The 24,503-nt window shown below is 43.3% G+C and overlaps 1 protein-coding gene across 9 annotated transcripts in view; it reads right to left on the bottom strand.

Moving 5' to 3' along the window:
• Positions 1 to 1,240: 1,240 nt before the first annotated feature.
• ADPRH (ADP-ribosylarginine hydrolase) overlaps positions 1,241 to 24,503 on the bottom strand; it is a 37,391-nt gene continuing 14,128 nt past the window's right edge. For 7 of the 9 annotated variants that reach the window (XM_053220901.1, XM_053220902.1, XM_015064621.3 and 4 more), the window contains 10 exons: positions 20,133 to 20,334; positions 17,891 to 18,068; positions 17,282 to 17,390; positions 16,178 to 16,279; positions 13,265 to 13,354; positions 10,876 to 11,043; positions 9,425 to 9,514; positions 5,687 to 5,795; positions 2,236 to 2,400; positions 1,241 to 1,636 (listed from right to left, as the gene is read on the bottom strand). In XM_053220901.1, the coding sequence (XP_053076876.1) occupies positions 1,552 to 1,636; positions 2,236 to 2,400; positions 5,687 to 5,795; positions 9,425 to 9,514; positions 10,876 to 11,043; positions 13,265 to 13,354; positions 16,178 to 16,279; positions 17,282 to 17,390; positions 17,891 to 18,068; positions 20,133 to 20,334 (1,298 nt within the window). In that variant the 3' untranslated portion in view covers positions 1,241 to 1,551. Of the gene's footprint in view, positions 1,637 to 2,235; positions 2,401 to 5,682; positions 5,796 to 9,424; positions 9,515 to 10,875; positions 11,044 to 13,264; positions 13,355 to 16,177; positions 16,280 to 17,281; positions 17,391 to 17,890; positions 18,069 to 19,226; positions 19,629 to 20,132; positions 20,335 to 24,503 lie in introns of those variants that run through there. The other 2 variants (XM_053220907.1, XM_015064623.3) reach the window with 2 other exon arrangements.

Genomic DNA, 24,503 nt, shown 5'->3' with positions numbered 1-24,503 from the left:
GGCCGGGGGGCGATGGGGAATTGCTTAATGGGTTCAAAGCTTCGATTGGGGAAGATGAAAAAGTTCTGGAGATGGAAAGAGGTAATGGCTGTACAACACTATGAATGTACTTAATACTACTGGATCGTACAGTTAAAAATGACTTAAAGGATTTTTTAAAGAAGCTAAAATGAGGGGCGCCTGGGTGGCTCAGTTGGTTGAGTGTCTGACTTTGGCTCAGGTCATGATCTTGTGGTTCGTGAGTTCAAGCCCCTCGTTGGGCTCTGTGCTGACAGCTCGGAGCCTAGAGTCTGCTTTGGATTCTTTGTCTCCCTCTCTCTCTGCCCCTCCCCCACCTGTGCTCAATCTCTCTCTCAAAAATAAATAAACATTTAAAAAAAAGTGGTAAAACGATTAAGTTGGAAGATTCCAGGGAGTACCTGCTTGTGGAGAAAGTGTGATGGTGTGTGCCATATCTCTCTGGGGTTCCTCACCCACACCCCAGGCATTTTCCACCCTTCTCTGTCCTGCTTTATGCCCTGGGTCACATCAACATGCTTCTTGCCTTCTGGCTTCTGCTTGGAGTCATTCATTGGGGAGCACTAGCAGGAGATGAGGGCAGAAAGAAGAGTGAGATTGGAGAATCTATTTCCTCAGTTCCCTCCCTACAGGATTGCTGTCCGGGTGACCATGTCCCTTGACTGAAGGTCTGGCAGCCCCTGTCAGTCTTGGGATTCCAGTGCTCTCTCCTCTTGCCTCTTCAGACCTAGGGCAGGATGAGCTAACTCAGCCCCTAGCCCGAGGGAACAGCACCATCCCTTCTGGTTTTCCCACTTCCTACTAAGACCTTTGTAAATAGTCCTTTTACTAAATTCTCCTCAAATTACCCTGTTAGAGCAAATCATCTGTTTCTTGCTGGACTATGGCTGTATACAAGGTAACTTACAACAAAGTTCGGGAAACACTGACCCAAAGAAAATTCATCTATATTCCCCAAAGATCTCTCTGATTCCCTAAACCTTCCAGATATCAAGAGAAGGCAATGGTAAGGAATGGTGAATGGTGCCATCTTTTTCCCAGCCCTCCATCCCCTCTCCTGTTCCAAGCACCTCTTCTCAATTGCTATTTTAATACAGAGAATTCAGCGCCTATTGTTTTCTCCATCCTATAGAAAATCACATTTCTATACATCACAGAATTCCATTCCAATAAAACAATGAAACCATTCAGATATTCCATGGTGTTTTATTATTTAAAAAAAAAAAAAAACATTGTTCCTGTGAATGTTTCCATTGAATCCTAGGCACAGATGTTCAAGGATATGGGGCAATTGCAGTTAATATGCAGTTAAGTAGGAATAGACAAGCTGAAGCGGTATTTTTGTAAGGCTGTTCAAATTGGTAACAGAGACAAAGCTCTGATAGAATGAGTTATCTCTCCCCTCTAAGGTGGCTATTATGGGGAAAATAACCACGAGTTTTGCCTTCTTTCTAGTAGTAATGGCCTAGAGTAAGTTGAACATAGCTCCCCGACCTCTGAAATCCAGGGAGATGCATCCTGCCCAGGCTTATACTATACACATTTTAGTTTCAGGTCATGAGAAACGGTCACACTCGCTTGTAAGTTCACTGGCTCAGGTAAGCAGACAGTCTGTTTGCTGCAAAAGAAGAGCAACAAGAAGGTATGCGCTCAGGGCAGGTCCCCGATTGCTCAGGAAAGAGGGCTAGGAGTTGTGTGCTCTTGTGTTACCATGATGTCAGATGAAAGAAGCCTATAGCTGTCTATTATAGGAGTCTACTACTCCTGTCCTCCAAGTGCCCAGGGGTGGTAAGACTAATATAAATTTGTGCTAGAGGCACAGGTGGATCCACAGCTGTGAATGTGACCAGTGGAGACTAAGGAGGAGGAACTATGCAATGAGAAGTCTTTGTTTCAATAAATCGTATGTAGAAACTGAATAAGACATATATAAAATAGATTTTATATGTATATATAAAATTATTCAGCTGTATATCAGATAAAATGAAGTTTCTTATATTGAAGTAGGAATGGGAAATTGAAGCCTACCCTCTTTGGCTTTTGAACACCTCCAACCCAAGATGGACCCATAGGAAATTCAAGAAAACCCTAAGTCTTTGTCATTTCTGTTGAAGAAGCTAATCTCTGTGATGAGACTGTACCTCAACAAATGTCACATCTCAGGTCAGGATTGGTCCTTGTGGGTATGTATGGGGCAGGTGTGGATTCTGGGCTTACTTGTCATTGACTGGCAAAGGAGCAGTGCAGAACTTTCCAGCAATGGTAGTCCGGTCTTTTTTCCAAACTAGGTTGGAAGAATGAAACTTGAATTTCACTTGGTTTATCTGGCACTGTGCGTTGGTGTGAGCTATGATTCCTCTCCCCTGGAGTTGCTGTCTAGGTCTGCAAGGGAAAGGGAAATTAAGTTATTGAAACACTTTTGGCCTTTGCTTCCCCTTGGCTCCTATGGGGTTCCGCTGGTAGCATTGGTTAGCTTTCATGCACAAAAGAACTCCTTGAAGGTGGGGACCGCAATCCTTTGTATCACACTAACCAGTCCCTTTGCACATATACTCACAGCTTTGAACGTGGCTCAGAAAATAGTTGTTGATTTTTAAAAATATTTTTTAATGTTCATTTATTCATTTTGAGAGAGAGAAAGAGAGAGAGAGCATGAGCTGGGGAGGGGCAGAGAGAGGGAGAGAGAGAATTCCAAGCAGGTTCCACACTGTCTGTGCAGAGCCTAACTCAGGGCTTGAACTCATGAACCATGAGAGCATGACCTGAGCTGAAATCAAGAGCCAGAGGCTTAACCAACTGAGCCACCCAAACGCCCCTAGTTTTTTTTTTTTCTTTTGAGGAAGATTCTGTACAACTTTAAAAGCTGTTCCTTTTTTTTTTTTTTTTTAATTTTAGAAGTGTTTTGAAATACTTCAGAGGAAAAAAATAAGGTTTTTCCCTTTAAGAAGCTGCATGAATGGAGGAGCTTGCAAACTAACAGGGTATGAAGGACGCTATGAGTAAGTGGCCGAAAGACCTGGTTTGGGTAAATTTTCTAATTAGAAGGAAACCTTGGGATTTCACAAAGCTATAGAAAGTAGACTCACACACAAAGCTATAGAAAGTAGACTCACACATAAACTCCCCCCCGCCCCGCCTTTTTCAATTTCTATTCTGCAAGAGAGAAAAAAACCAACAAACAAGGAACTGAAGATAACCATGTTCTGATAGTCTTCTTCAAAAGAGTAATGCAAATTGTTTTGGGGAGAAGAAGAATCTGTAGATACCTATTCCAATCACTCAGGGAGGATTTAAAAGTGTAGTGGTTGAGGGGCGCCTGGATGGCTCAGTCAGTTAAGAGTCCAGCTTCAGCTCAGCTCATGATCTCATGCTCCGTGAGTTCGAGTCCCACATCGGGCTCTATGCTAACAGCTCAGAATCTGGAGCCTGCCTTGGATTCTGTGTCTCCTTCTCTCTCTGTCCCTTCCCCACTCATGCTGTGTCTCTATCTCTCAAAAATAAGTAAACATTAAAAAAAAAGTGTAGTGGTTAAGGCTATGCCCAGAGATTCTGCTGCAATTGGCCTGGGGCAGGGTTTGGGGGTCAGTGGTGTTTAATGCTTTCCAGGTGATTCTAATGAGTGGCCACTTATGTGTCATTGTCAGGACTCTTGCCAATGTTGGCTCATTTACCCATGCAACCAAGAGGCAATGAAAACACCTTGTGGAAATAATGTGACCTTGAACTGATGTAGTGAAAATTATTCAGCTATAATCTGCAAGACTAACGTGGGCACCTGAAAATCTGTGCTGGGGTCCTGATTGCCTGTGGGACTTCTCTCTGGCCTGTGTGAGCTGGAGCCCTGTCTGTGTGAGCTGGAGCCCTGGCTGGTGGCAGGGTGTTTGGGAATCCAGAAATGTGCTCCTCTCAGTGGAAACTTGTCTTCCCTGGTAGTGCAATTAACCTCCAATACTGCAGCCTGAGAAATATTTCCAAACTCCAATCTGATCCGGTCACTCTCCTGCTTCAAATTCCCAGTGGCTCCCCAAACTGCTCTCAGGATAAAAATAAAAATCCCTAACCTGTCCTTCAATGCCTGGCACAGTCTGGCCCTCAGCTGCAACCCCTGCTCTTTCCTTCTCCAATGCCTCACCCCCTGCTCTCCACTCCCTGTGCCATATTCTCACTAATCCCTGGCCTGGGTAACTCCTGTGAATCACCACTCAAATGTCAATTCAAACACTCCTCAAACATCACCTTCTCACACTTGGTCAGGCTCTGTCTCAGTTGTCCTCATGGCACCTGCCACTGTGGACAATTGTACATTTCTGTGCACACGCACTGGTCATTTCCATGTTTGTGCTTCATGCATTCCCCTGCCAACCACACTTCTCAGGCTCCCCTGCCAGCAGGTTCCAGTGAGGTCTAACTTGCAGGAGGCACGCACAGTGGGGAGACAGCTTTGGACTGTGATTCCAGAGGGGATATATTTCCTGCTTGCTTCCAGATCCTGCTGGTATTCTACAAACACCTCCGGGCTTTCTTCCTCCAACCCCATAGGCGGAGTGGCCTCTGTTGCTGATCTCTGCAGTGCCTCATGCTCCTTTTGGGTTTCCAGCCCTCCCAACACATTTGTAATTAGTTCCCTGGGTTGAAGTCCCTCTGTTGGACTCCCAGCTTGGACTCTGGTTTCTGGACTGTACCCTGACCAAGACAGTTACTTCTCTGATTAGACTGGCTCCTGCTGGCTTGGGAGTAACTAACCAATTGCTTTTTTTTGTTTGTTTTTAATGTTTATTTATTTATTTTGAGAGAGAGAGCATGCATGCAGGCATGAGCAGGGGAGGGAGAGAGAGAGACAGAGAGAGAGGGAGATGGAAAGAATCCCAAGCAGGCTCCGCTTTGTCAGCGTAGAGCCCAATGCAAGGCTCAATCCCATGAACCAATGAAATCATGACCTGAGCCAAAATCAAGACCCGGAAGCTTAACCAACTGAGCCACCCAGGCACCCCTAACCAATTGCTTTTTAAAGAAACATGAACCACTGCTGCTGAGTTCCTGTCCCCTGCCAGGCCTGAGCCTTCCTATAGGTGAAGTTCTCTGTCTTCCCACCTCAAGTGTGGTCCTGCCAGCCACTATGCCCAGATGTGACCTTATAAGGGAAGGAAATGCGCAGCCCAGTTTCAGAGATTGGCACCACCTGGCATCAAGCCCTGCTGGCCTCACCTTGTACTCATTTGCTAACTGACCCTCTGCCTGTGATTCAGTTCTACTAACTCACCTAGTACCGCCCCTACTTTCCAAGAGTAGATGCTTTGCAGTCTCTGGCCAGCCCTCCCTGGGCTAGTGGCTGAGGTCCTCCTACTTGCTGACATCCCTGACGTGGCCTTCCTGGAGTCCTGACTACTGTTTCCTATCAGGGACCCAATTACTTTGTTCTCACCACTTTTTGAGACATCCCATGACTGCTGTCTGCCTGCTTCAGCTGCTGTTGTCTGAATACACTATCCTTGGACCCAATACTGATCCTGAACCTGGGACAGTTGCCCACCATGTGTCTGTGGGGTGCATCTGTAGTAGGTGCTGCCCTCACCCCCACCTCCAGCCCAGCGAGCTCGGGTCACCCATCAGTGATCGCACAGGGCCTGTTGTGGGAGATGTGTGCATGTAACGCGGGACACTTACGTACATGGTGATCTCGACCGAGGAAGTAACATTGCTGCTAAGGAAGGTGATGGAGATACAGGTATCCTTCTTTCTTGGCTCCTGCAAGTAAAACTCCACGAGGCTGTGATGCACTGGGAAACCAAAGCAGAGCAGATGCCTGGGCCAGAGGTCAGTGGGTGCAACATGCAAAAAGCCCCGGAGAGCAGCAGTGCAGGGATCTGAGATCTACCTCTTAACAGCCGTGTGACTAGCAGCAGATTATCTGTCATCCCAGATCCTTAGCTTCCTCATTGTAAATTGGGGATAATAAAAATGGGTCTGAATGAGAGTTAAATGAGTTAATACAAAAGTCCTTAGACAGTGTCTGTGCCTAGGAAGCATTCAATACATGTTAGTTTTTATTATTACCTATAATGCTAGAATGTCCCATTCCTCCCTGCTTGATGACATTATCTCGGTGGTGTGATTTTAAAAGAACTGAAAAGGATCTTTCTTATACTAAATAATTAACTCCTAAAATAACCCTCCATATGCACAGTGTCAGGGAGCCCACTTGTGTGTAGGAGATGACTATTTCCCTCTCTGTGGCAGCTGGGTGCCTGTATGGCATCTCCACCCTCCCAGGCAGCATCGATCCTGGGGCTCTCAAACTTGCGTCATTGACATAAACCAGACGAGGAGCCTGGCTCATGGTGATGCCCCTGCTGTCTCTCTGGCAAGAGAAGTTAAGAATTACAGCTTCCCTAACCTCCTATCCTTTCCTTATTAAGGGGGAGACCCATCTGGTGGCATTTTGCAGTATCTTTAGTCTTGGGGCATTTCCACAGACTTCTTTGGTGATCGGGACATAGCTGGACAGGCAATTCTTCACTTCTGCCCTACTTGTACTTTTTCATTTGTCATGTTTTAAAGGCAAATATTGGGGGGACATCAAGTGGATTTTGGTAGACTCACCACTAAGCTGGAGGAGTGCTATGATCCATCTGGGCTAATGGAGTTGGTAACAAGACTCACTGACAGGTGCTAAGATGCCAAGAACCCACATGGAAGAAAAGAGAGTACCGTATGCTTCCTCTTGACAGAGGAACACATCCAATGCCATGCCCCTTCTGTCTCTTTCTCAGTTGTTTGCTAGAGGATGCAGACTGTTAAGATAATGGGCAAGAGCTAAATTGTAGTGGGTAACTGAAATCTGGAAAAAAAGCTAAATTACATAAGCTTTAGGAATTGAATTCTCAGGGCTTACTTTTACATATTATACCACTTCTTCCTTTGCCAGCAGATCTCACCCATTAAGAAAGTTTCCTAAAGTTCTGGTTCTCTCTTTATATTATCTGGAAGCCCCAAGAGGGTCAGGTCTACTAACACTGGATGGGTGGGAATCAGTAGCAGAATCCAATCTCCGGTGCAGGAGTCAGACATGGGAGGCAGCAGACAGAGCCCTGGATGGTTGATCAGGAGATCTGGATCCAAGGCCTGGCCCCGCTGCTTACTCACTGTTTCCTTTCCCTAAGTCACTGAACCTCTCTGTGTCTTGGCTCCTTCATCTACAACCCTCGATATCACCTCACAGAACATTGGCAAGGATTAAATGAGGTAATGGAGAGAAAGCACTTTGTGTGAAACACTGTTCTATAAAGGGAAAAGTAATACTGTTAGAAAAACTATCTAGAAACAATAGAAACACTATTTATTTTCAACAATAGTGTTGAAAACAATAGAAAAACTATTTGGAGAAGGTTCTCTGCCCTGCTGGTGCATGTCTGGCAGGGGTCAGGGGTGACCACTGTCCTGTTGAACACTGCTGAGACCCAGGCAGGCCGAGCGGGGTGATGGGCACCCAGTGCGTGGGGCCTGGGAGTGGGTGAGAGCGGGAGCTGCAGGCCGTTGGTACTACCCAAACTACCAAGTGGATGGCCTATCCCTCCAGGTAGAGGAGAGTCCCAGCTTCAGTGCTCAGAACAAAAAGCTCAGAATTGCAAGGCGCAGAGCATGCAGAGAAGCAGGTACTCAGGCTGGCTTATTTCTTTCTGTAGCTCTGTGAGGTTTTTGAACAGACAGGGCCATGCTTCTGGGGCATGGAGAGGGAGTCTCACAACAAATACGAAACAGTCAGAAAAATTATAGCTATGTGAGTCTGCCTCAGCAGGGACTTTGAAATGCCTCTAGCCTCAAGTGTGCCCCAGGCTCCCTGCCATGTGTGTCCCCAGCTGCGCAGACAGGAAGGAGCCAGTTCAGGTTGCTGTGAAGCTGTCCCAGAACTGGAAGTAAAGCTGGACATCTGGTCCTGGCATCGCTGCCTCCACCACTGGACAAAGCATCCTCCCTCAGGCTGACCTCTGGAGGGGGCGGTGAGGACAGAAGAGGATCCAAGAAATACGGTTGTAAAGAGCAGATTCTCAGAAGCAGAGGCAAAGAAGCCAGTGTGGAGGCAGGTGGTGACATGGAAAGAATATAGATTTTGGAGTCAGAAGACCTGAGCTGAATTCTGCCTTTTCCACACCACTGTGTAGCCTTGGGCACAAGGCTTAATCTCTCAGAACCTCCCCGTCCTCACAGCTAACTAGAGCGGGGTTGTAAAATGAGCAGATATATGTGAGAAGCCCACAGTAGACTCTTATAATCCACTTGTTCCTAAGAGGTAGCCATGAATTCTCTCTAGAATGATAAACACCCGCATCTAGTCTCCCCTAGTTCTCTGAATGATAAAAGGAAGGGAATTATCACTTATCAAGCTCCAGTCACTGTGCTAGCAACTTCCTGTATACTATTTTATTTTACCCTCACAATTGATTCTTTAAAGTAGATACTGTTGCTGTTCCCATTTTCTACATAAGGATGGAGAGTTCAGCCAGGTTAAGTAACTTGCTTCTGATGACACATCTGGTAGGTGGAGAAGCTGACATTCAAATCCAAGTCTGCATGACCACAATCTGAACTTTGGGCTCCATATCACATGGCAACAGGAGTTCTGGTCCAAGGAAGGAATGGCCATAAAGAAAGATCCCTCCACCAACCAGACACAAGCTGATCAGAATATCAGAGTTAATTTGGATGTACAATTTATCATCCTAACCAGCATACTTTTATCCTATACACACTATAAACCAGACAAGATCCTATGATAACAAGCACTAAGGAAGTATAATCACTCTACTTAAGACGCAAACAGCATAGGAGAAAATGATGCTTCAACCTGTAATATTTCATAGAATTTAAGACACATTTTTCTCTCACATTTAACATCTTTTACTGGTATCTTAGCTTCAGTGAAGCATAGTGGTTAGGAGCAACAGTAAATAGTTGGAGTATGTGTATGTAGGGGAAGTAGAGTAGAGAGCAAGGTTCAACATTCCTTAGAGACCCTGACCTGACAGGGCTGCCAGGGTAGGAGACACATAAGATGGGCATCGAGGAGGGGGTGAAAAAAAGTATGTGGGAAGGATGAAGCCAGAGGGTGCTCCCAAAAACCACATTATAGAGAACCCACACTGAAGCGAGGTGGGGAGGAACTAGGATAAGTATATAGACAGCAAGATACCTGATAATCTGCAGTAGAGCATGGGTTGGACTAGCTCTGAAAGTTTAGGGTCTAAGACCAGTAGCTGCTGCCCCTCACCCCTCCTATGACATCTTTGCCCCTGTCCTTCACCTCACGCCTGAGCTCCCATGCCATGCTAGACACAGCCCACGCCAGAGCCCTGGACTCTGCAGAACAGCACAGTAGCATACCTGAGCTACACACAAACCCCCCACTCACCACAGTACGGAGCCATGGAAGTGGTCCGGAGGTACACTTTCACTTCCTTGGGAAGCGGCTGTATCTTAACACCACTTTTTTCCATCAGCCCTGGAAATACAGAGGCAAAGACAAAAAACAAGACCCCCGAGGAGGCCATTTCAGTGTCCCATGGCACGCAACCACATATTGATTAATTCGCACACCCATTCATTCTACAAACAACTACACTGTATGCTCATTATATGTCATGCCCTAAGGTGGGTCCCAGGATACATACAGTTCAGCCCAGTCAAAGATAAACACGCAAATACACAGGAAGCACATTTTTAAAGATCATCTGGCCCATTCTTAGGAGGTATGTATCAGAAATTTGAAATTAGATCTCCAATTTGTAAAATAATCTATTAGACAGTTGTTTTAAACGGCATTTATATCCTTCACAGACAAAGCACGGAAAGCGTTTGACCTGAAGAATAGTGGTTGACAAGTTAAGGAAGGGCATAACAAGCAGGGAGTACAGTTTGGACAAAGGCATACAGGGTGAGGAAACATGAAACATGAACATCCCTGGGGTGTTCAGTGCCAGGGAAAGTGTAGTGAGAGCTGAGGCTGGGGAAAGTGTGAGGTGGCTGGTCCATCACATTTGGGGGAAATTGTGGCATATGCACAATGAGTAGGAAGTAATGTTGATTTGCTTTATTGTGGGAAGCTACATCTACTTTAACATTTTGTCAAGCTGCGGTTCTGAGTAGCAGCTAGGGGTGGGAAGTGGGAGAATGAGGGCGAGAAAGGAACCATTTATACTCCCCCAGAGTTCTTCCTGAAACGCTTCATCTTGGAGAACCCTAGGATGTTCTCAGCAATGACCTGCACAGGGTGAATTGAGGTCAGATCCCTCAGCCTTTCCCCAGCCCCTCTCCCCAGACTAGCCTGGGTCATCCAGCAATGTGCCCAAGCCAGCCAGCAATTAGGCAGCCCTCCAGCTGGCACATGGTCACTACAGCCTCAAACCCCTAAAGGGGGCCATATGTGCCACTCATGGGGATTCCCCACAACACCTTGATTTAGAATCTATCCTGATTATTTTACAATCAGGAATTGGAGAATGGCTGGCCTAGCTAGAAAGACCTATGGCAAGCATCTGGTCTGGGAGTGGGGGCAGCAGTTCTGAATTCTACCAATGTTTATAAAGTGTCCTTTGCCTGGACTTGCAGACAAGGGGCTGTGTGTGAAGGGTGTGTGCAGAGCAAGTAGAGTATCAGGCAACAGCATGGGTGGCAAGAGGTGGGATGTGGAAGGCCAAATGACATCCTCCAGGTGGGAACAGGCTGAACATTTCATTGGTGAATTTCCTTACTGTAGTTGGATAGACTTATTGACCACAGAAGAGCAGGACTTAAAGAGGTGACAACTAGCAAGACTTGAACTTTCCCCAAATTGTCAAAGGAAGTCAAAGGGGTGGCATTTACCAATCCTTGGGCAGGAAAGCAGAAAGGGGTTAAAACAATCCAGACATTTTCCAGCAAGAAAGGCCTTGTAGTTGGCACAGGGAAAGGCCATCAATGGACAGGAATTCTCCAGGGCACTGATGTAGAGGTACACGGCCCTCATGTGATCACAGATCAGGTAACTGTAACCTTAACAGGGTAAAAAAACACAACCAAGGTTTTAGTTTAAGACAAATGAAAATCCCTCCATGCTACTTATTATAACTCTATTGAATTTTATATTCCAGCAGGCTACAAATACATGGGATGTCTCTTGAGCCACATTTTTTAATGTTAATGGACATGGCTACTGCTTTCTTCCTTTTCCTTTTCCAGAGATACCTAAGCTTAATCTATCAAAAAAAATTGTTTAATTTGAGACCCATTCTTCCATGATCATCAAACTCTCTTTCAGAAAATGGGAGCTTTCAGACTATTGGTGATCTTTACCCACTTCTCACAATGAATGTCTGTCTACACATTTTACTTTCTTCATCAACACCCAACAAAATTTTTTATAACCTCATGATACTCATCCCAGCGATGAGACAATCAAGGGAGTCAGCTCTAGTGTTCTGAGGTCTTCAGAGTCCCCCTTCACCTTGGGACTCCCACTCTGGGACCAGTAACCACATCTGAGCTGTGTGTCAACTCTCTTTTTCCCATGGCTGGCACACTCTCTATGGGCAAGCTCCTTCCAGCTGCAACAGGGAGGTGGGGGATACAAACTAAACCCTTTTCAAATTGTGTTATGAAGAAAAATAAAAAGTGGCCGCTGAAATGTCACAGAAATATTCAAAAGCCATTAAAACCAAACTATCCCATCTGGTAAAAAAAAAAAAAAAAAAAAAAAAAAAAAGTTGGAAAATCTACAAATTGTGAAAGGAAACATGTTTTTGGATAATCAGTGAATTTAGTAAATTAGATTAGGGATTATTCAATAAAATTGTCAAAAGAATCCTTAAAGTGTCAAAAATTTGGTAAGGCAAGAAAAGACTAAAAACATAGTAATCAGAAATCAGGATAAAATTCCTGTAAGAAATGCTGATAGGTTGGCTATGTTCATAAGAAGAATGTGAGAAGATTAAACAACCCTTGGTCCTTAGCTTTTGACAAATTTAATATTATTTAAAATAATGCTAAGAAGAATGAATTCAAAAAGAACATTCTAGGGGTGCCTGGGTGGCTCAGTCGGTTAAACATCTGACTTTGGCTCAGGTCGTGATCTCACAGTTTGTGAGTTCGAGCCCCATGTCGGGCTCTGTGCTGACAGCTCAGAGCCTGGAGCCAGCTTTGGATTCTGTGTCCCCTTCTCTCTCTGCCCCTCCCCAACTTGAGCTCTGTCTATGTCTCTCAAAAGATAAATAAATGTAAAAAAAAATTTTAAAAAAAGAACATTCTAGAAGAATACATTGACCCTTGAACTTAATTATTAATAGCCTATTGTTGACCAGAACAATAACATGAACTAATAGCATGAACAGTTGATTAACACATATTTGGTGTAAGTGTAATACTGTATTCTTACAGTAAAGTAAGCTAGAGAAAAGAAAATGTTGAAAAAAATCACAAGGAAGAGAAAATACATTTACAGTACTGTACTGTATCAAAAAATCCATGTATAAGTGGACTCGTGCAGTTCAAATTCACATTGTGCAAGCATCAATTGTGTATTTAGAAAAGAAACTGTACATTTTTTTATTAAGTTCATTTATTTTGAGAGGAAGAGAGGGCAAGGGAGGACAGAGAGAGGGAGAGAGAGAATCCCAAGCAGGCTCTGCACTGCCAACGCAGAGCCCGACACAGGGCCTGAACTCACAAACTGTGAGATCATGACCCAAATCGAAAACAAGAGTCAGATGCTTAACTAACTGAGCCACCTGGGCACCCAAGAAATGTATATTTATTGAATGCACTCAAGATTATCTTAAAAACAATTTTGGGGAACTGTCAAATTTAGTAAGTCATCAGTGAATTGAACCTTCAGCTAGCCAGCTTTGGGCGTGTCGTTCTCCTTCTACCACAACTAAGCTCTGCAGAGGATGCAGCTAGTGTGGACCTGCCACAAATCAGGGCCCAGGAAAAATAGGGTTTATTGGCTTGAGTGATGATATATCACTGCAGGGCTTAAAAAGTGGGTAGGCCAGGAGAAGTATGGTGTACGCTTTTAAATTCAGGCACTCCTCCCCCGGAATTCCTGGGCTCCAAAGACATCCATTCAATAAGTGCTGGGAAAGGCATTATGGGGCATAACAAAGGACATGAGAAGGAAGACCCCCCTGTGTTCCACACTGGCTGACTCAACATAAAGGCTACTGGTGAATTCCAGCCTCTGGGGCAGCCAAACCCCAACTCTCTCTGGCTTTCTGACCTGCATGAATGAAGGTGGGACAGCCAGGTTGGTCTTGGCCTCCATTGACGAAGTAGTCCACGTGTCCAACAGGAATCCGAATACCCGCATCTGGAAGAGGAAGAATCTCATTACTTCTGATTGCAGGGGCTTATTTTCCAGGCCCCACAGCAGGGTCCACTGGCAGCAGAGCCTGAGCTCTGCCTTTGGGAGCGCATCCACTCTGTGTGCCCCTTGGGTGCCCACCTCACTCCTAAGTGCTGTGAAACTGAAGAACCTGCCATCAGTTTTCTAAAGGTGTTTTTATACACTGGAAGGAAGCAAAGAAGAATAAAGCCATAAGATACTCATATTTGTCTAATAAATTCGAGAAAAATATCCCTTAATATAAGTTTTTATAAATTTTTTTTAATGTTTATTTATTTTTGAGACAGAGAGAGACAGAACGTGAACGGGGGAGGGTCAGAGAGAGAGGGAGACATAGAATCTGAAACAGGCTCCAGGCTCCGAGCTGTCAGCACAGAGCCCGACGCGGGGCTCGAACTCACAGACCGCGAGATCATGACCTGAGCCAAAGTCAGACGCTCAACTGACTGAGCCACCCAGGCGCCCCTCCCTTCACATAAGTTTTTATAAATCACTAAATATTACAAGCTTGGTGAATTTCCTTGTCAAACACGGTTTACTTTGTTTTGAGCAAGAGTTCACATATGTATGTGTGGGGCCACGTTTCCACAGTCTCCCTCATATTTTTGTGCTTATCTGACTGAGCAGAAATAAGATCTGGCTAATTTGAAATACTTTAGCCCTCATCTCATCATTGTGACCACAGCTGACTCCTCAGATGGGGTCAGTGCCAGCTGCCAAAGACCCCGGTTTTCCCCTTCAAAACATCTTTCCCCTTCCCACATCTATCACTACTGTAAGTGATCGGTTGGTTGTTATTTGTTTAGTGGCATCTATCTAGGGGTTAAGCAATGACCTGGAAGTTATCCTTGCTTCCTCTCTTTCTGTCACTCCCTACACTTAGCCCATCACTTGTCTAGTCAACTCTACCTCCAAAATACCTCTCAAATCTTTCTTTTTTCAGTTTTTTAAAAGACTTTTTTATGTTTATTTATTTTTGAGAGAGACAAAGAGTGAGAGAGAGTGAGGGGCAGAGAGAGAGGGGGACAGAAGATCCAAAGGGGGCTCTGGGATGACAGCAGAGAGCCCAATGTGGGGCTTGAACTCACAAACTGTGAAATCATGACGTGGGCCGAGATCGGATGCTTAACCGATTGAGCCACCCAGGTGCCCCTTGAGTCTTTATATTTCTCTCTGTCTCTACTGACCCCACCTCTGCACAAGCCACCACCATCTCTTGGCCTCTACTGTAAACACCTTCTAATGAGCCTCCAGGCTCCCCTTAGTGTCCCCTGCAACTTATTCTGTGCACAGCATCCACAATAATCTTTACAGGAAATCCTAATCGCCTCCCTGTTCTCACTGCCTGTAGAATAAAATGTAAACTCCTCACCATGGCCAGCCTGGTCCTCCTCCTTCTTCTCTAGCCTCACTCCCTGCCCTCTAATCACATGGTTTTCTTTCCTGTCCCACACCCATGTCCAGGCTTTCGTTTGGCTGTTCTCTCCAACTTGAATGTTCTCCCAGCTTTTCCCAGGACTTGCTCGTTCTCATCCGCAAATCTCACCTCCTGGGACAGACTTTCCTCAATAATCCTTCCTGAAGTAATCCGCCTCCCCACCCCACAAGTCACCCTCTGCCCCACATCCTCCATTACCATACTCATAGTGTGTAATAATGTCTGTTTACTTGCCTGGAAGCTCTACAACTTATAGCAGGGACTTGGCCTTTTTTCTGCTATATCCCTAATACCAGCACTGTACCTGTCACATGTGAGTACCTAATGTTTATTGAAGGAAGTAATGAATGAATGCCCTCTCAATTAGTCTGTATTTCCATGTGGGCAGGGACCTTCTTCAATGCCTTGTGTGTTGCATTCTTGGGGCTAACTACATAATTCAATGAAAATCAGTTAAACAAATGGAATGATTTTTTTCCCTCTGGTCACATTAGGAAGAGGCTCCAACTTTGAAGGAGACTGAGAGGCCGCCCTCTGATAAATAGGGACCTAACAAGTCACCTATTTAGCAAACTTAGAAACAGAAGTAGTTGACCTTGATAATTAATATGGTTAACCCAACAGCTAGGCAGAAGCCTGTGGTCTTTGCTTTCCTAACTGTGAGATGACAAAGGTGGGAAAGAGGGTTGAATTACATGACTGCATGGGTTTCTTCCAGAATTATGAGTCTGTGAGTGTTGGGTGCTAAGAAGAAGGCTTCTGAACAAAGGGAATGAGACATGGACACCTCTCACTTGAATAGCAGACTCTTCTGGTGAGGGATAGGCGTGAATTGATCTCGTACCCACCATCCTGAGCACAGGATCTGGCTAACTCCTGGGCATTTCATATCAAAGTAGAAATGAGGAGGAATGCCCATCCCCTTTTCCAGCTAGTCAGAATAGCTTAATTTGGTCACAATGGATTCAGAGTTGGGGGTGGGGGAGGATTTCTCATTTTTCACTGGACTGAAGGGCTGGCTCCTCCCTGGGGAGGAGGAAGTCCCAACAGGCCTGAGTATCTGCCCCAGAAGTGGAATGTCCCAATCCCATGGGGCCAGGCACATTCACCCTGAAAAAAAGTAGTATGACTTTCCCCTACGCCAGCCAGGCAGCAGTGTCCTCCCCCACCCAGCCTTGTCACAAGATTTAGTGTTAACCAGAGATCAAGATGATGCTGGTAAACTCCTCACTGCAACAGAAGCTCAGAAGGGAGGGAATCTGCCCAGAGCTACACAGGTAGATGCCAGCCTCCTAGCCCCTGCCATGCTCATCCCCCCCCCCAATCCCAGGAGGGTCACCCCCACTCACTGTCAGTGTCTGTGTGGATGGCCTCCACAAAGAGGGCATCTCCAGGGTCCAGGCGCTCCTCCAGGCTGGCTCTGGTGTACTCTGGTCCAGCGGGGTCCAGGCCTGCTGGGACAGACAGATGTCAGGGGCCCCTTTCATCTCAGCTTCCAGAACCCTCATGGACCCATCACACACCTCTCCAGGCAGTCCTTCCTGGTCAGATCCTAGAGTCCCCCAGCAAGGATCCAAGGGCAAGAGGACCAGCTCAGGGCCATTGTACCCAGGAAAACGCATGCTGTGTCTCTAACTCTCAATGACGCAGCTTCTCTGGCTCTGAAGTGAGCCAGTTGGTAAGGGCTAATGTGAGTAATATTAATCCTCATGTACTCATAACAACAGCTATAATTTTTTGAGCAGTTACTATGTTCAAGGCCTTGTGCTAGTCTTCACAAGTAAAAAGTACTGTCCCCAGGTGTTAGTTTGGGTCTGTTTTCCTCTTCCTCCCCCAAAACAAACCCTGAGACAAGGATTTAAAGCATAAGTAGCTTTTTGGGAGTAGATCACAGAAAGCATAATGAAGGAGTGGAAAAAATGAATCAGAGCACGGGGGAAAAAAAGTATTGAATGGATTAACACTTTGGGCAACTTGGTCTCATTCCACTGGGACCCTTCTGAGAGGCTCTGTAGAACATGACTCATGACTGTGGGACAAGTTGTCCCACAGAAGAGCCAGAAAGCAGAGTATTTACCACATAACTCTGGTCTTTTATTGATTGAGGGTAGCTTCTAAAGCATAAAATCCCTAGTGTTTTGCAAGTATTTAGCATAATTGACTAAAGGTGATTTCCACAGTGGGCCAAGGAGATATGACCTATTATAACTCATTTCGCAGAAGTAGTAACTGAGGCTCAGAAAGAAATACATGGCCTCTTATACTGACATTAGAGATCACACAATAACAACACAGTACTGTTTTATGTAAATGGCCACAATAAGTAAAGTTTAGTGGAAATAAATGACTTGGTCATAAGAACAAAGATCCTTCTGCTTGCCTCAATAGAGGGATTTCAAGGGCATTCTCTCTTTATCTCCAAACTTGGGGTGATGGGCAGAGAATAATGTTACCTGTGATCCGTCCTAACTGGCCTTCGTAGAAATATCCCACCACGCCCCCAACGTGGGCTCCCAGGCTAACACCAATGATGTGGATTGAGGACTTCGACACACCCAATACCTAGAATGGGACATTTACAAGTGAGTTGCATTTGGGCCATGGCAACCTGGGCCTCACAGCGTCACACTTTTCCTTGAAGCTTCAGAATCCGAGGACCCCGGGCATGACGTACCCACCACACACACTTTGGGGGAAAAAGGCAGAATTTTCATTCCATTCACCACTCAACTTCTTCCTAGAAACCCCACCTTGATGATTGCTTCACTTTCTTTTTGGTGCTCAACGTGTGTGAGTAATGCCCATGGCCACTCCCTCTCGAGTGACTCCCTATCTAACATGCAGTGGCACATTTTACAGAGGAGGAGCGGGAGGCTCAGAGAGGGCCAACTACTTGCCCAGAGTCAGCACTGTAAGTGGTAAAGTTGAGATTAGAATCGAAGACCCACAAGCCACTAGGTAGCTCTGCTTCGGCCCTAAAGCTCCTCCTCATATGTTGATTCTTTCTGTTTCCTCTCCCCTAATAAGCAGGCAAAACTCCCCCAAAGCTCTTGTGTACCTACCAGTAGTTTCTTGAGGAAACGGGAGATCTCTAGGCCCAGCTTAACCACATTCTGCACGGCTGAGAAGTAGATACCCGTAGAGCCATAAACCCAGTCCACAGCAATCACATTAGCATTTGCTGCTTGAAGAAGGGCACCGATAAATTTATCAATCCAAGAAGGCTTTGTACCTAAAGCCCTAGACATGGGGCCAAAAAAGGATGGGAAAATTATCTGCCAAGCCAATATCCATTGTCATGGGAATTACAGTGACATTCTCTATTAACAGAATAAACCCGGGGGCGGGGGAGGGGGACGATCAAAATGAATCAGGGGGATATATGGGCAATAAACCCTCTACCACTTTGAGCATAGGGAGGACATAATTCTATAGTCACCAGGGCTTCTGCCTGCATATATGGAGCCTTTGTGTAAATTATAAAAGAGTGCCTTTTGTTTTAGGTAGATGCAGCCTCATGCCTGGGCTCAGAACTCAGGTTGAATTCCAGCCCCACCAGCCCTCAGTCAGGTACCTTTGGGCAATGGATACCACACAAACCATATGTACTGACATTGCTTGTGTTATTTATAGAAAAAAAGAAGATAGCTTTGTACATTAGAATTAAGATTTGCAATCTTAATTCTCATTCTATAATATATGCAATTCCCTTGGGACGCCTGGGTGGCTCAGTTGGTTAAGCGTCTGACCTCGGCTCAGGTCATGACCTCATAGTTCATGAGTTCAAGCCCGGTGTCAGGCTCTGTGCTGACAGCTCAGAGCCTGGAGCCTGCTTCAGATTCTGTGTCTCCCTCTCTCTCTGCCTCTCCCCTGCTCACACTCTGTCTCTCTCCCTCTTTCAAAAATAAACATTAAAAATATATTTTAAAAATATGCACTTCCCTTGAAGAATGTTTTTATGTACTTGTTCTTTTGATCATACTTTCATTAATTCAATGGGTCAGTATTCCAGGTGCTTTGTGAGAAATAAAGAAAAATAAGATACAGTTTCTATTCTTCTGGAACTCATGGTATAAAAGCGCTTTTCTAGGAAAAGGAGAATGATAGAAAAAATTTCATAGAAATTTACCAAGAGTTTGGGATCTGGAGAAGTTTTCTCAGTGGCCCACAGTGAAGGAATGGTAAGAGCATACTCACGTAGGCAGAGGAGCACAAATTGGGTGTGTGCCATAGAAAGTGGATTTCAGGGGATCTAGGAGCAGACAGAGTGACAGCTGCTGAGCTCTCCAGCTCTGTTAGCTATCTCTTGGTTGGGGATACACATACAGCCTTAGATAGTGGCTAAATAGAAGATTTTCTGGAGAAGAGACTTTGGCATAAGAGTAAGGAAGTATATACCTAAGGAGGTATAGAGCCGGGTGCTCAGGGTCCAGGGATTTGAGAAGCAGAGAGAACCCAGAGGCCATGAAATGGTGATCCTTTGTGCAGTGCCTTTGCATCCACCTCTTCATTGGACACTCCCATCTCTAGTTGCTCTATACTGCTACTATTTTCACTGCATTTTCTCCCTCTTTCCTCCCACCAACCTTCTTCTGTTTTAGGCCTTGTCAGTGGGCTCTGGAGAGAAGACGTTGGAAGGAAGGATAGTGGTCGAATTGAGACTCAGTGACTACATATTATAACAAAATTTGGACGATAGGGCATCAAAGAAATCAAACCTGAGAAAGGTTAGTCTCAGGAGATGATGGAAGTAGCACCCGTGAGTGGAAGTTTCTTAAATCATGAAGCCAGAGAAGAAATAAAGAAATAAAGAAATAAAGAAGAAATAAAGAAATAAAGAAATAAAGAAAATAAAGAAGAGGAAATAAAACCCTGGATAAAAACACCATGCCCTTACTCTGATTACACACAGCCCATGACCTCACTGGCTGAGATGAGTCACATACCCCATGCTTCAGGAAGGAAAGATCAACTGGGACCACTTCTACAACTTCCCTTTTATTCAGATGTGGAAACCAAGGCTTCGTGTGCTGGGACAACTTGTCCGGGGTCATACATATTTACTGTTTGAGAGCATGTAGATAAGACCAAGCAGAGGACTAATATACATGACCAACAGGAATAAACAACATAATGTGTATTCATGTTGATATGAGAAACCTTCAAAGACAGCAGGAGGTGAGAGATAAAACATGTGACTGTCAGTAAATCCATCTCTCCCCTTGGTCCCCATTAACTTCCTGTGGCCTTATGGTCACTCTCTAGTTCTTAGTGAAGATGATCCTATTGGTTGATTACTCCCACCTGAATCCATGGATGATTAGTTTAGTTCCCAGAGAGGCATTGAACCCAGACTTTTGGATGTCACTACTTTCCTGCACTAGCTGACCACAGCTAGGATCCAAAGGGGTGAAGAGGAGAAACTGGACTTTGAGATTGGTGCCTTGGAGAAGATTAGCATTCTGGAAGTCAGTGCACTTTGTCTGTGGGATAGGAGGTGCGTCTCCTGGAGGAAAAAACAAAAAGAAAAACAAGAAAGATTCAAGGTGAGGTCATCTATTCTTAGAAGGAAGACAATTGTTCTTGAGAGGAAGAGACAAACAGGGGCTTACCAGCATTTATTATAAATCAGCTAGTACAATATTCAGACTCACTTATTAAAGACATCACTTCTGTAACCAAAATCTGTGAATAGTTTCCATGTCTAAAGATACATTGCCAGAAAAGGATATGAATATTACTCAACTAGAGAAGATTAAAAGCCATGGTGAAGTGGATATTGTCATGAGATAAATTGAGTACCCCCCCCCAACCATAAATCGATATGTTGAAGTCCTAACTCCCAGGACCTCAGAATGTGACTGTATTTGGAGATAGAGTTTTTATGTTAAATAAATAGAGGTATTTATGCTAAAATTAAGCCAATAGGGTGGGTCCTAATCCCATATGGCTGGTGTCCTTATAAGAATAAATTTGGACACAGACACAGAGGAAAGACAATGTGAAGACACATGAAGTAGAAGGTCAACTGCAAGCCAAAAAATAAGTCAAATAATGTCACACCTCTGTGCAAAAGAGGGCATTTCCCTCAGAATGAAACCTGAAGTCCTAACATTGGACTAAAGCCCCAAATGGTCTAAACCATGAGCTCCGGGAAAGCTTTGCCTGTCTGACTATTCCTTCCTCCATTCTGGCCACGTGTCTTCCCAACTCTTCCTCACTCTACACAGGCTTAGACCACCTGAGGGTCTTTGCACCAGCCATCCCTTCTGCCTGGAGTGTCTTTTCCACAGACATCCACATGGCTAACACCCTCTTCTCTTCCGAGGCTTTGCTTGTCAAGTGTAACTACTTTAAATTGCCACCTGCCTGTGCTCCTCACCCCTGTTCTCTCAATTTTTATCATCTTAATCTATTTCCTTTTATAGCAATCATCACCTTCTAATCTCCTATGGAATTTACTAGTTTATTATTAAATTTATTGCTTACCGATTTCCCTGTATTAGGATATACTTTCAAAGAAGGCAGAGATTTTTATCCATTTTGTTCACTCTACTGCCCAGAATAGGGTATGCCACACATAATAAACATGAAAAGCTACTTCTTTGAAAATAATAATAAACTAGTTGTACTTTTGATTGATAAGACAGAGTAAGACAAAAAGAGGGAAGTCACAAGTAAACAATATAGAGAATAAAAAGGGATATATAGTAGACTTTAAAAAAAAAAATTTAAAGAGCATGTTTATACCCACCCAAAATTAAAATTACAGGTATTTGCCTAGAAAATAGACAATTTCCTAGAAAATATAACTTACTGAAACTTAGTCAAAAAGAAAAAATAGAAAGTCAAGTGTAAAACAGTAGCATGAGGGAATTGAAACAGTAGTTTTTGATTTATTCATCAAAAAACCTCTACCAGGCCAGACAGTTTTCCAGAAAAATTCTATCATTCCTTCAATTCCTATCACTGTTCCAGAGAATAGAAAAGGGGGATAATCTAAATTCATTCTACAAAAATAACCAAGATATCCAAATTGGACAAGGATAGAAGGAGAAAAGAAAACAAAAGGCCAATTTCACTATTAAACACAGACATAAAGACCCTGGATAAATTACCAGCAAATCTAAGCCCATCAAAGATAATATGCATAAAAAATACATCATGGCCAAGTAGGGTTTAATCCAAGATATGAAAAGATGGCTTAACATTAGAAGATATATTAATGTACTTCACATATGAAAAATTAAAGAGAAAAACCCATATGCTCATCTCAATAGATGAAGAAGAAAGAAGCACAATAAAATTTAATATCCAACACTTCTTAACCTAAGAAAAAGCATTATCCAAGAGCCTATCTGATGACCATACTTATAGGCGAAACATTAGAAGCATTCCATTTAGAACTGGAAACAAATGAGAATGTCTGCTATCAGTGCTTCTATGAAATATTGTACTGGAAGTTCTAGTCCAAGCCAGGGAAACAAGACAATAAAATGGAATCAAAGTTACAAAGTTTGAAAAGGAGGAGAGAAAGTTGACAATATTTGCAGATACATAATAAAACTTTCTATCATTCAAGAGTATGGAAGGTGGCACAGTGAATCATACTCCGATATCCCCTCTCCCTAACCACCTGTCCAACCAAAGACTAATCATAGATGAATATCCAAAGAGAAGAAAGACATAGATGATCTCAAATATAAAGATTATATCTCTGTGGGCAAGAACAAGAACAGAATTGCAATATGGTGCTGGGTTCCTGTTCTGGGAGAAGACAGTGGTTGTGAGGATTCAGCTTGCTTTGTGTCAGTGCTTTGTGGAAGGTCAGCACCAGGCGAAGCTCTCCAACTCCATAAAGGAAGCTAAAAACAAAAGCAATACAACAAAAAAGTAGCTATTGACTTTTTACCTGGGGCTATAGGTTTATTTAGGAAGGCAGGATGGAAAGACAAGGCCTCACTAAGAAGAACTGAGACAACCACCCTTCCCCCCCCCCAAATGGAGGAGAGAGTCTAAAGATGGGAAGGACTGGGGGTGGGGGGTAGAGGTGGGGAAGGCCATAAACAAACTTCTCATTGACACTGAAATAAAACTAACCTATTGTGTTAGAAGTCAAAATAATAGTTATCTTTGGGGTGGTAGTGGATTAAGAGGGGATATGTGGAATGGGTTTTAAGAACCTGGTAATGTTTTATTTCTTGATTTGGATGATGGTTACACAGGTGAGTGAATTCACTGTGAAAATTCATTAATCTGTGTATTAATAATCTGTGCGCTTGTCTGTATATATGTTGTACTTCAATAGCGAGTTTTCTTTAAAAAAAAAAGCCTGCAAACAAAATATCTAAATTTATACAGAAATCAAATGTTTACAAAGATAGTCAATAAAGCCAATAAGTGGATCATGAATTCATTCCAGGTGAAATAAGTTTTTAAAAGCCTTTGACATAGACTTTTAAATAAATATGCTGAGAACCCACAAGGATAAAAATAAAGACAGAGCATATGAAATTATGAAATAAAAACACAAATAAATAATAAAATAAGATTTATAGAAAAAACCTAGTTAGGAAATTAGAAATGAAAAAGATAACCATTGAAATAAAAAGGGAATCAATACTGTAATGTTTAGGACAGAAGTAAAAGAAAATTTTAATATGGAAGTATAGTCAAAAAGCACAGACAATAGATGGAAAGATTCTATTTTTATCTCGTAGCTGTTCTCTAAGGGAAGTGAATGGGAGAAGAAGCACTAGTTTGAAAAGATAATTATTTAGAATTTTCCACAACTAAAGATATGATTTCTCCAATCAAAACTTGTACTCAGGGTAATGAGCGAGATAAAAAAAATAAGTCTACACTAGGCACATTATAGTATAACACCAGAATGTCAAGGATAAAAAGATATTTTTTAAAATTCCCAAATGCATTGGACAACTTAGAAGAAATAGATAATTTTCTAGAAAAATCCAATTTAGTGAAACTGACTCAAGAAGAAATAGTAAGCCCAAATAAAACTAGCATCAAAACATTAAATTGGTAATCAAGAGTCTTTCTGACTCTAAAGTATACTAGAGCTAGATGGTTTTATCTGAGAACTGCACTGCTTCAAAGTACAAATAGTCTTTATCTTATATAAACTGTTTATAGAATAGACACTTATTTCATGAGGTTATAATAATCTTAGTATTAACTGGACAAGGGTAATGCAAGAAAAGAAAATGATAGGTAAATTTTCTATGGACATATAATCAAAATAATATATAAATATATACAAAAGTAAAAATAAATTTTGGCAAAATAAAATTCAGTATTATATTTAAAAATACACCACGATTAAAGGATTTGTCCCTAGTGATCTTAGTCTGATTGGGCTAGCCATTAGGGCTTAGAAGAAAATATGAAAAATTGCCTTTATAGTATGATTGCTTAAACAAGACACTGGAAGCACAAATCATAATAAGAAATAAGAATTAAGACAACAATGTAATACTATTTTTTCCATCAGGTTGACAATATGAAAAATGTTTGATACTGTGAAGTATTGGCAGAGAGGTGGGGAACCAGCCATGCTCACATATTAATAAATAGTTGTAACTTCTTTGCAGGCAACCTTTCCCACATCTATCAAAAATGTTGGGTAGTGGATTAGCAAGGACATCCACCATTCTC

This window comes from Acinonyx jubatus, chromosome C2 (assembly GCF_027475565.1).
Source record: "Acinonyx jubatus isolate Ajub_Pintada_27869175 chromosome C2, VMU_Ajub_asm_v1.0, whole genome shotgun sequence".
NCBI classification, from domain to species: Eukaryota; Metazoa; Chordata; class Mammalia; order Carnivora; family Felidae; genus Acinonyx; species Acinonyx jubatus.
This window is presented reverse-complemented; position numbering and strand designations above follow the sequence as displayed.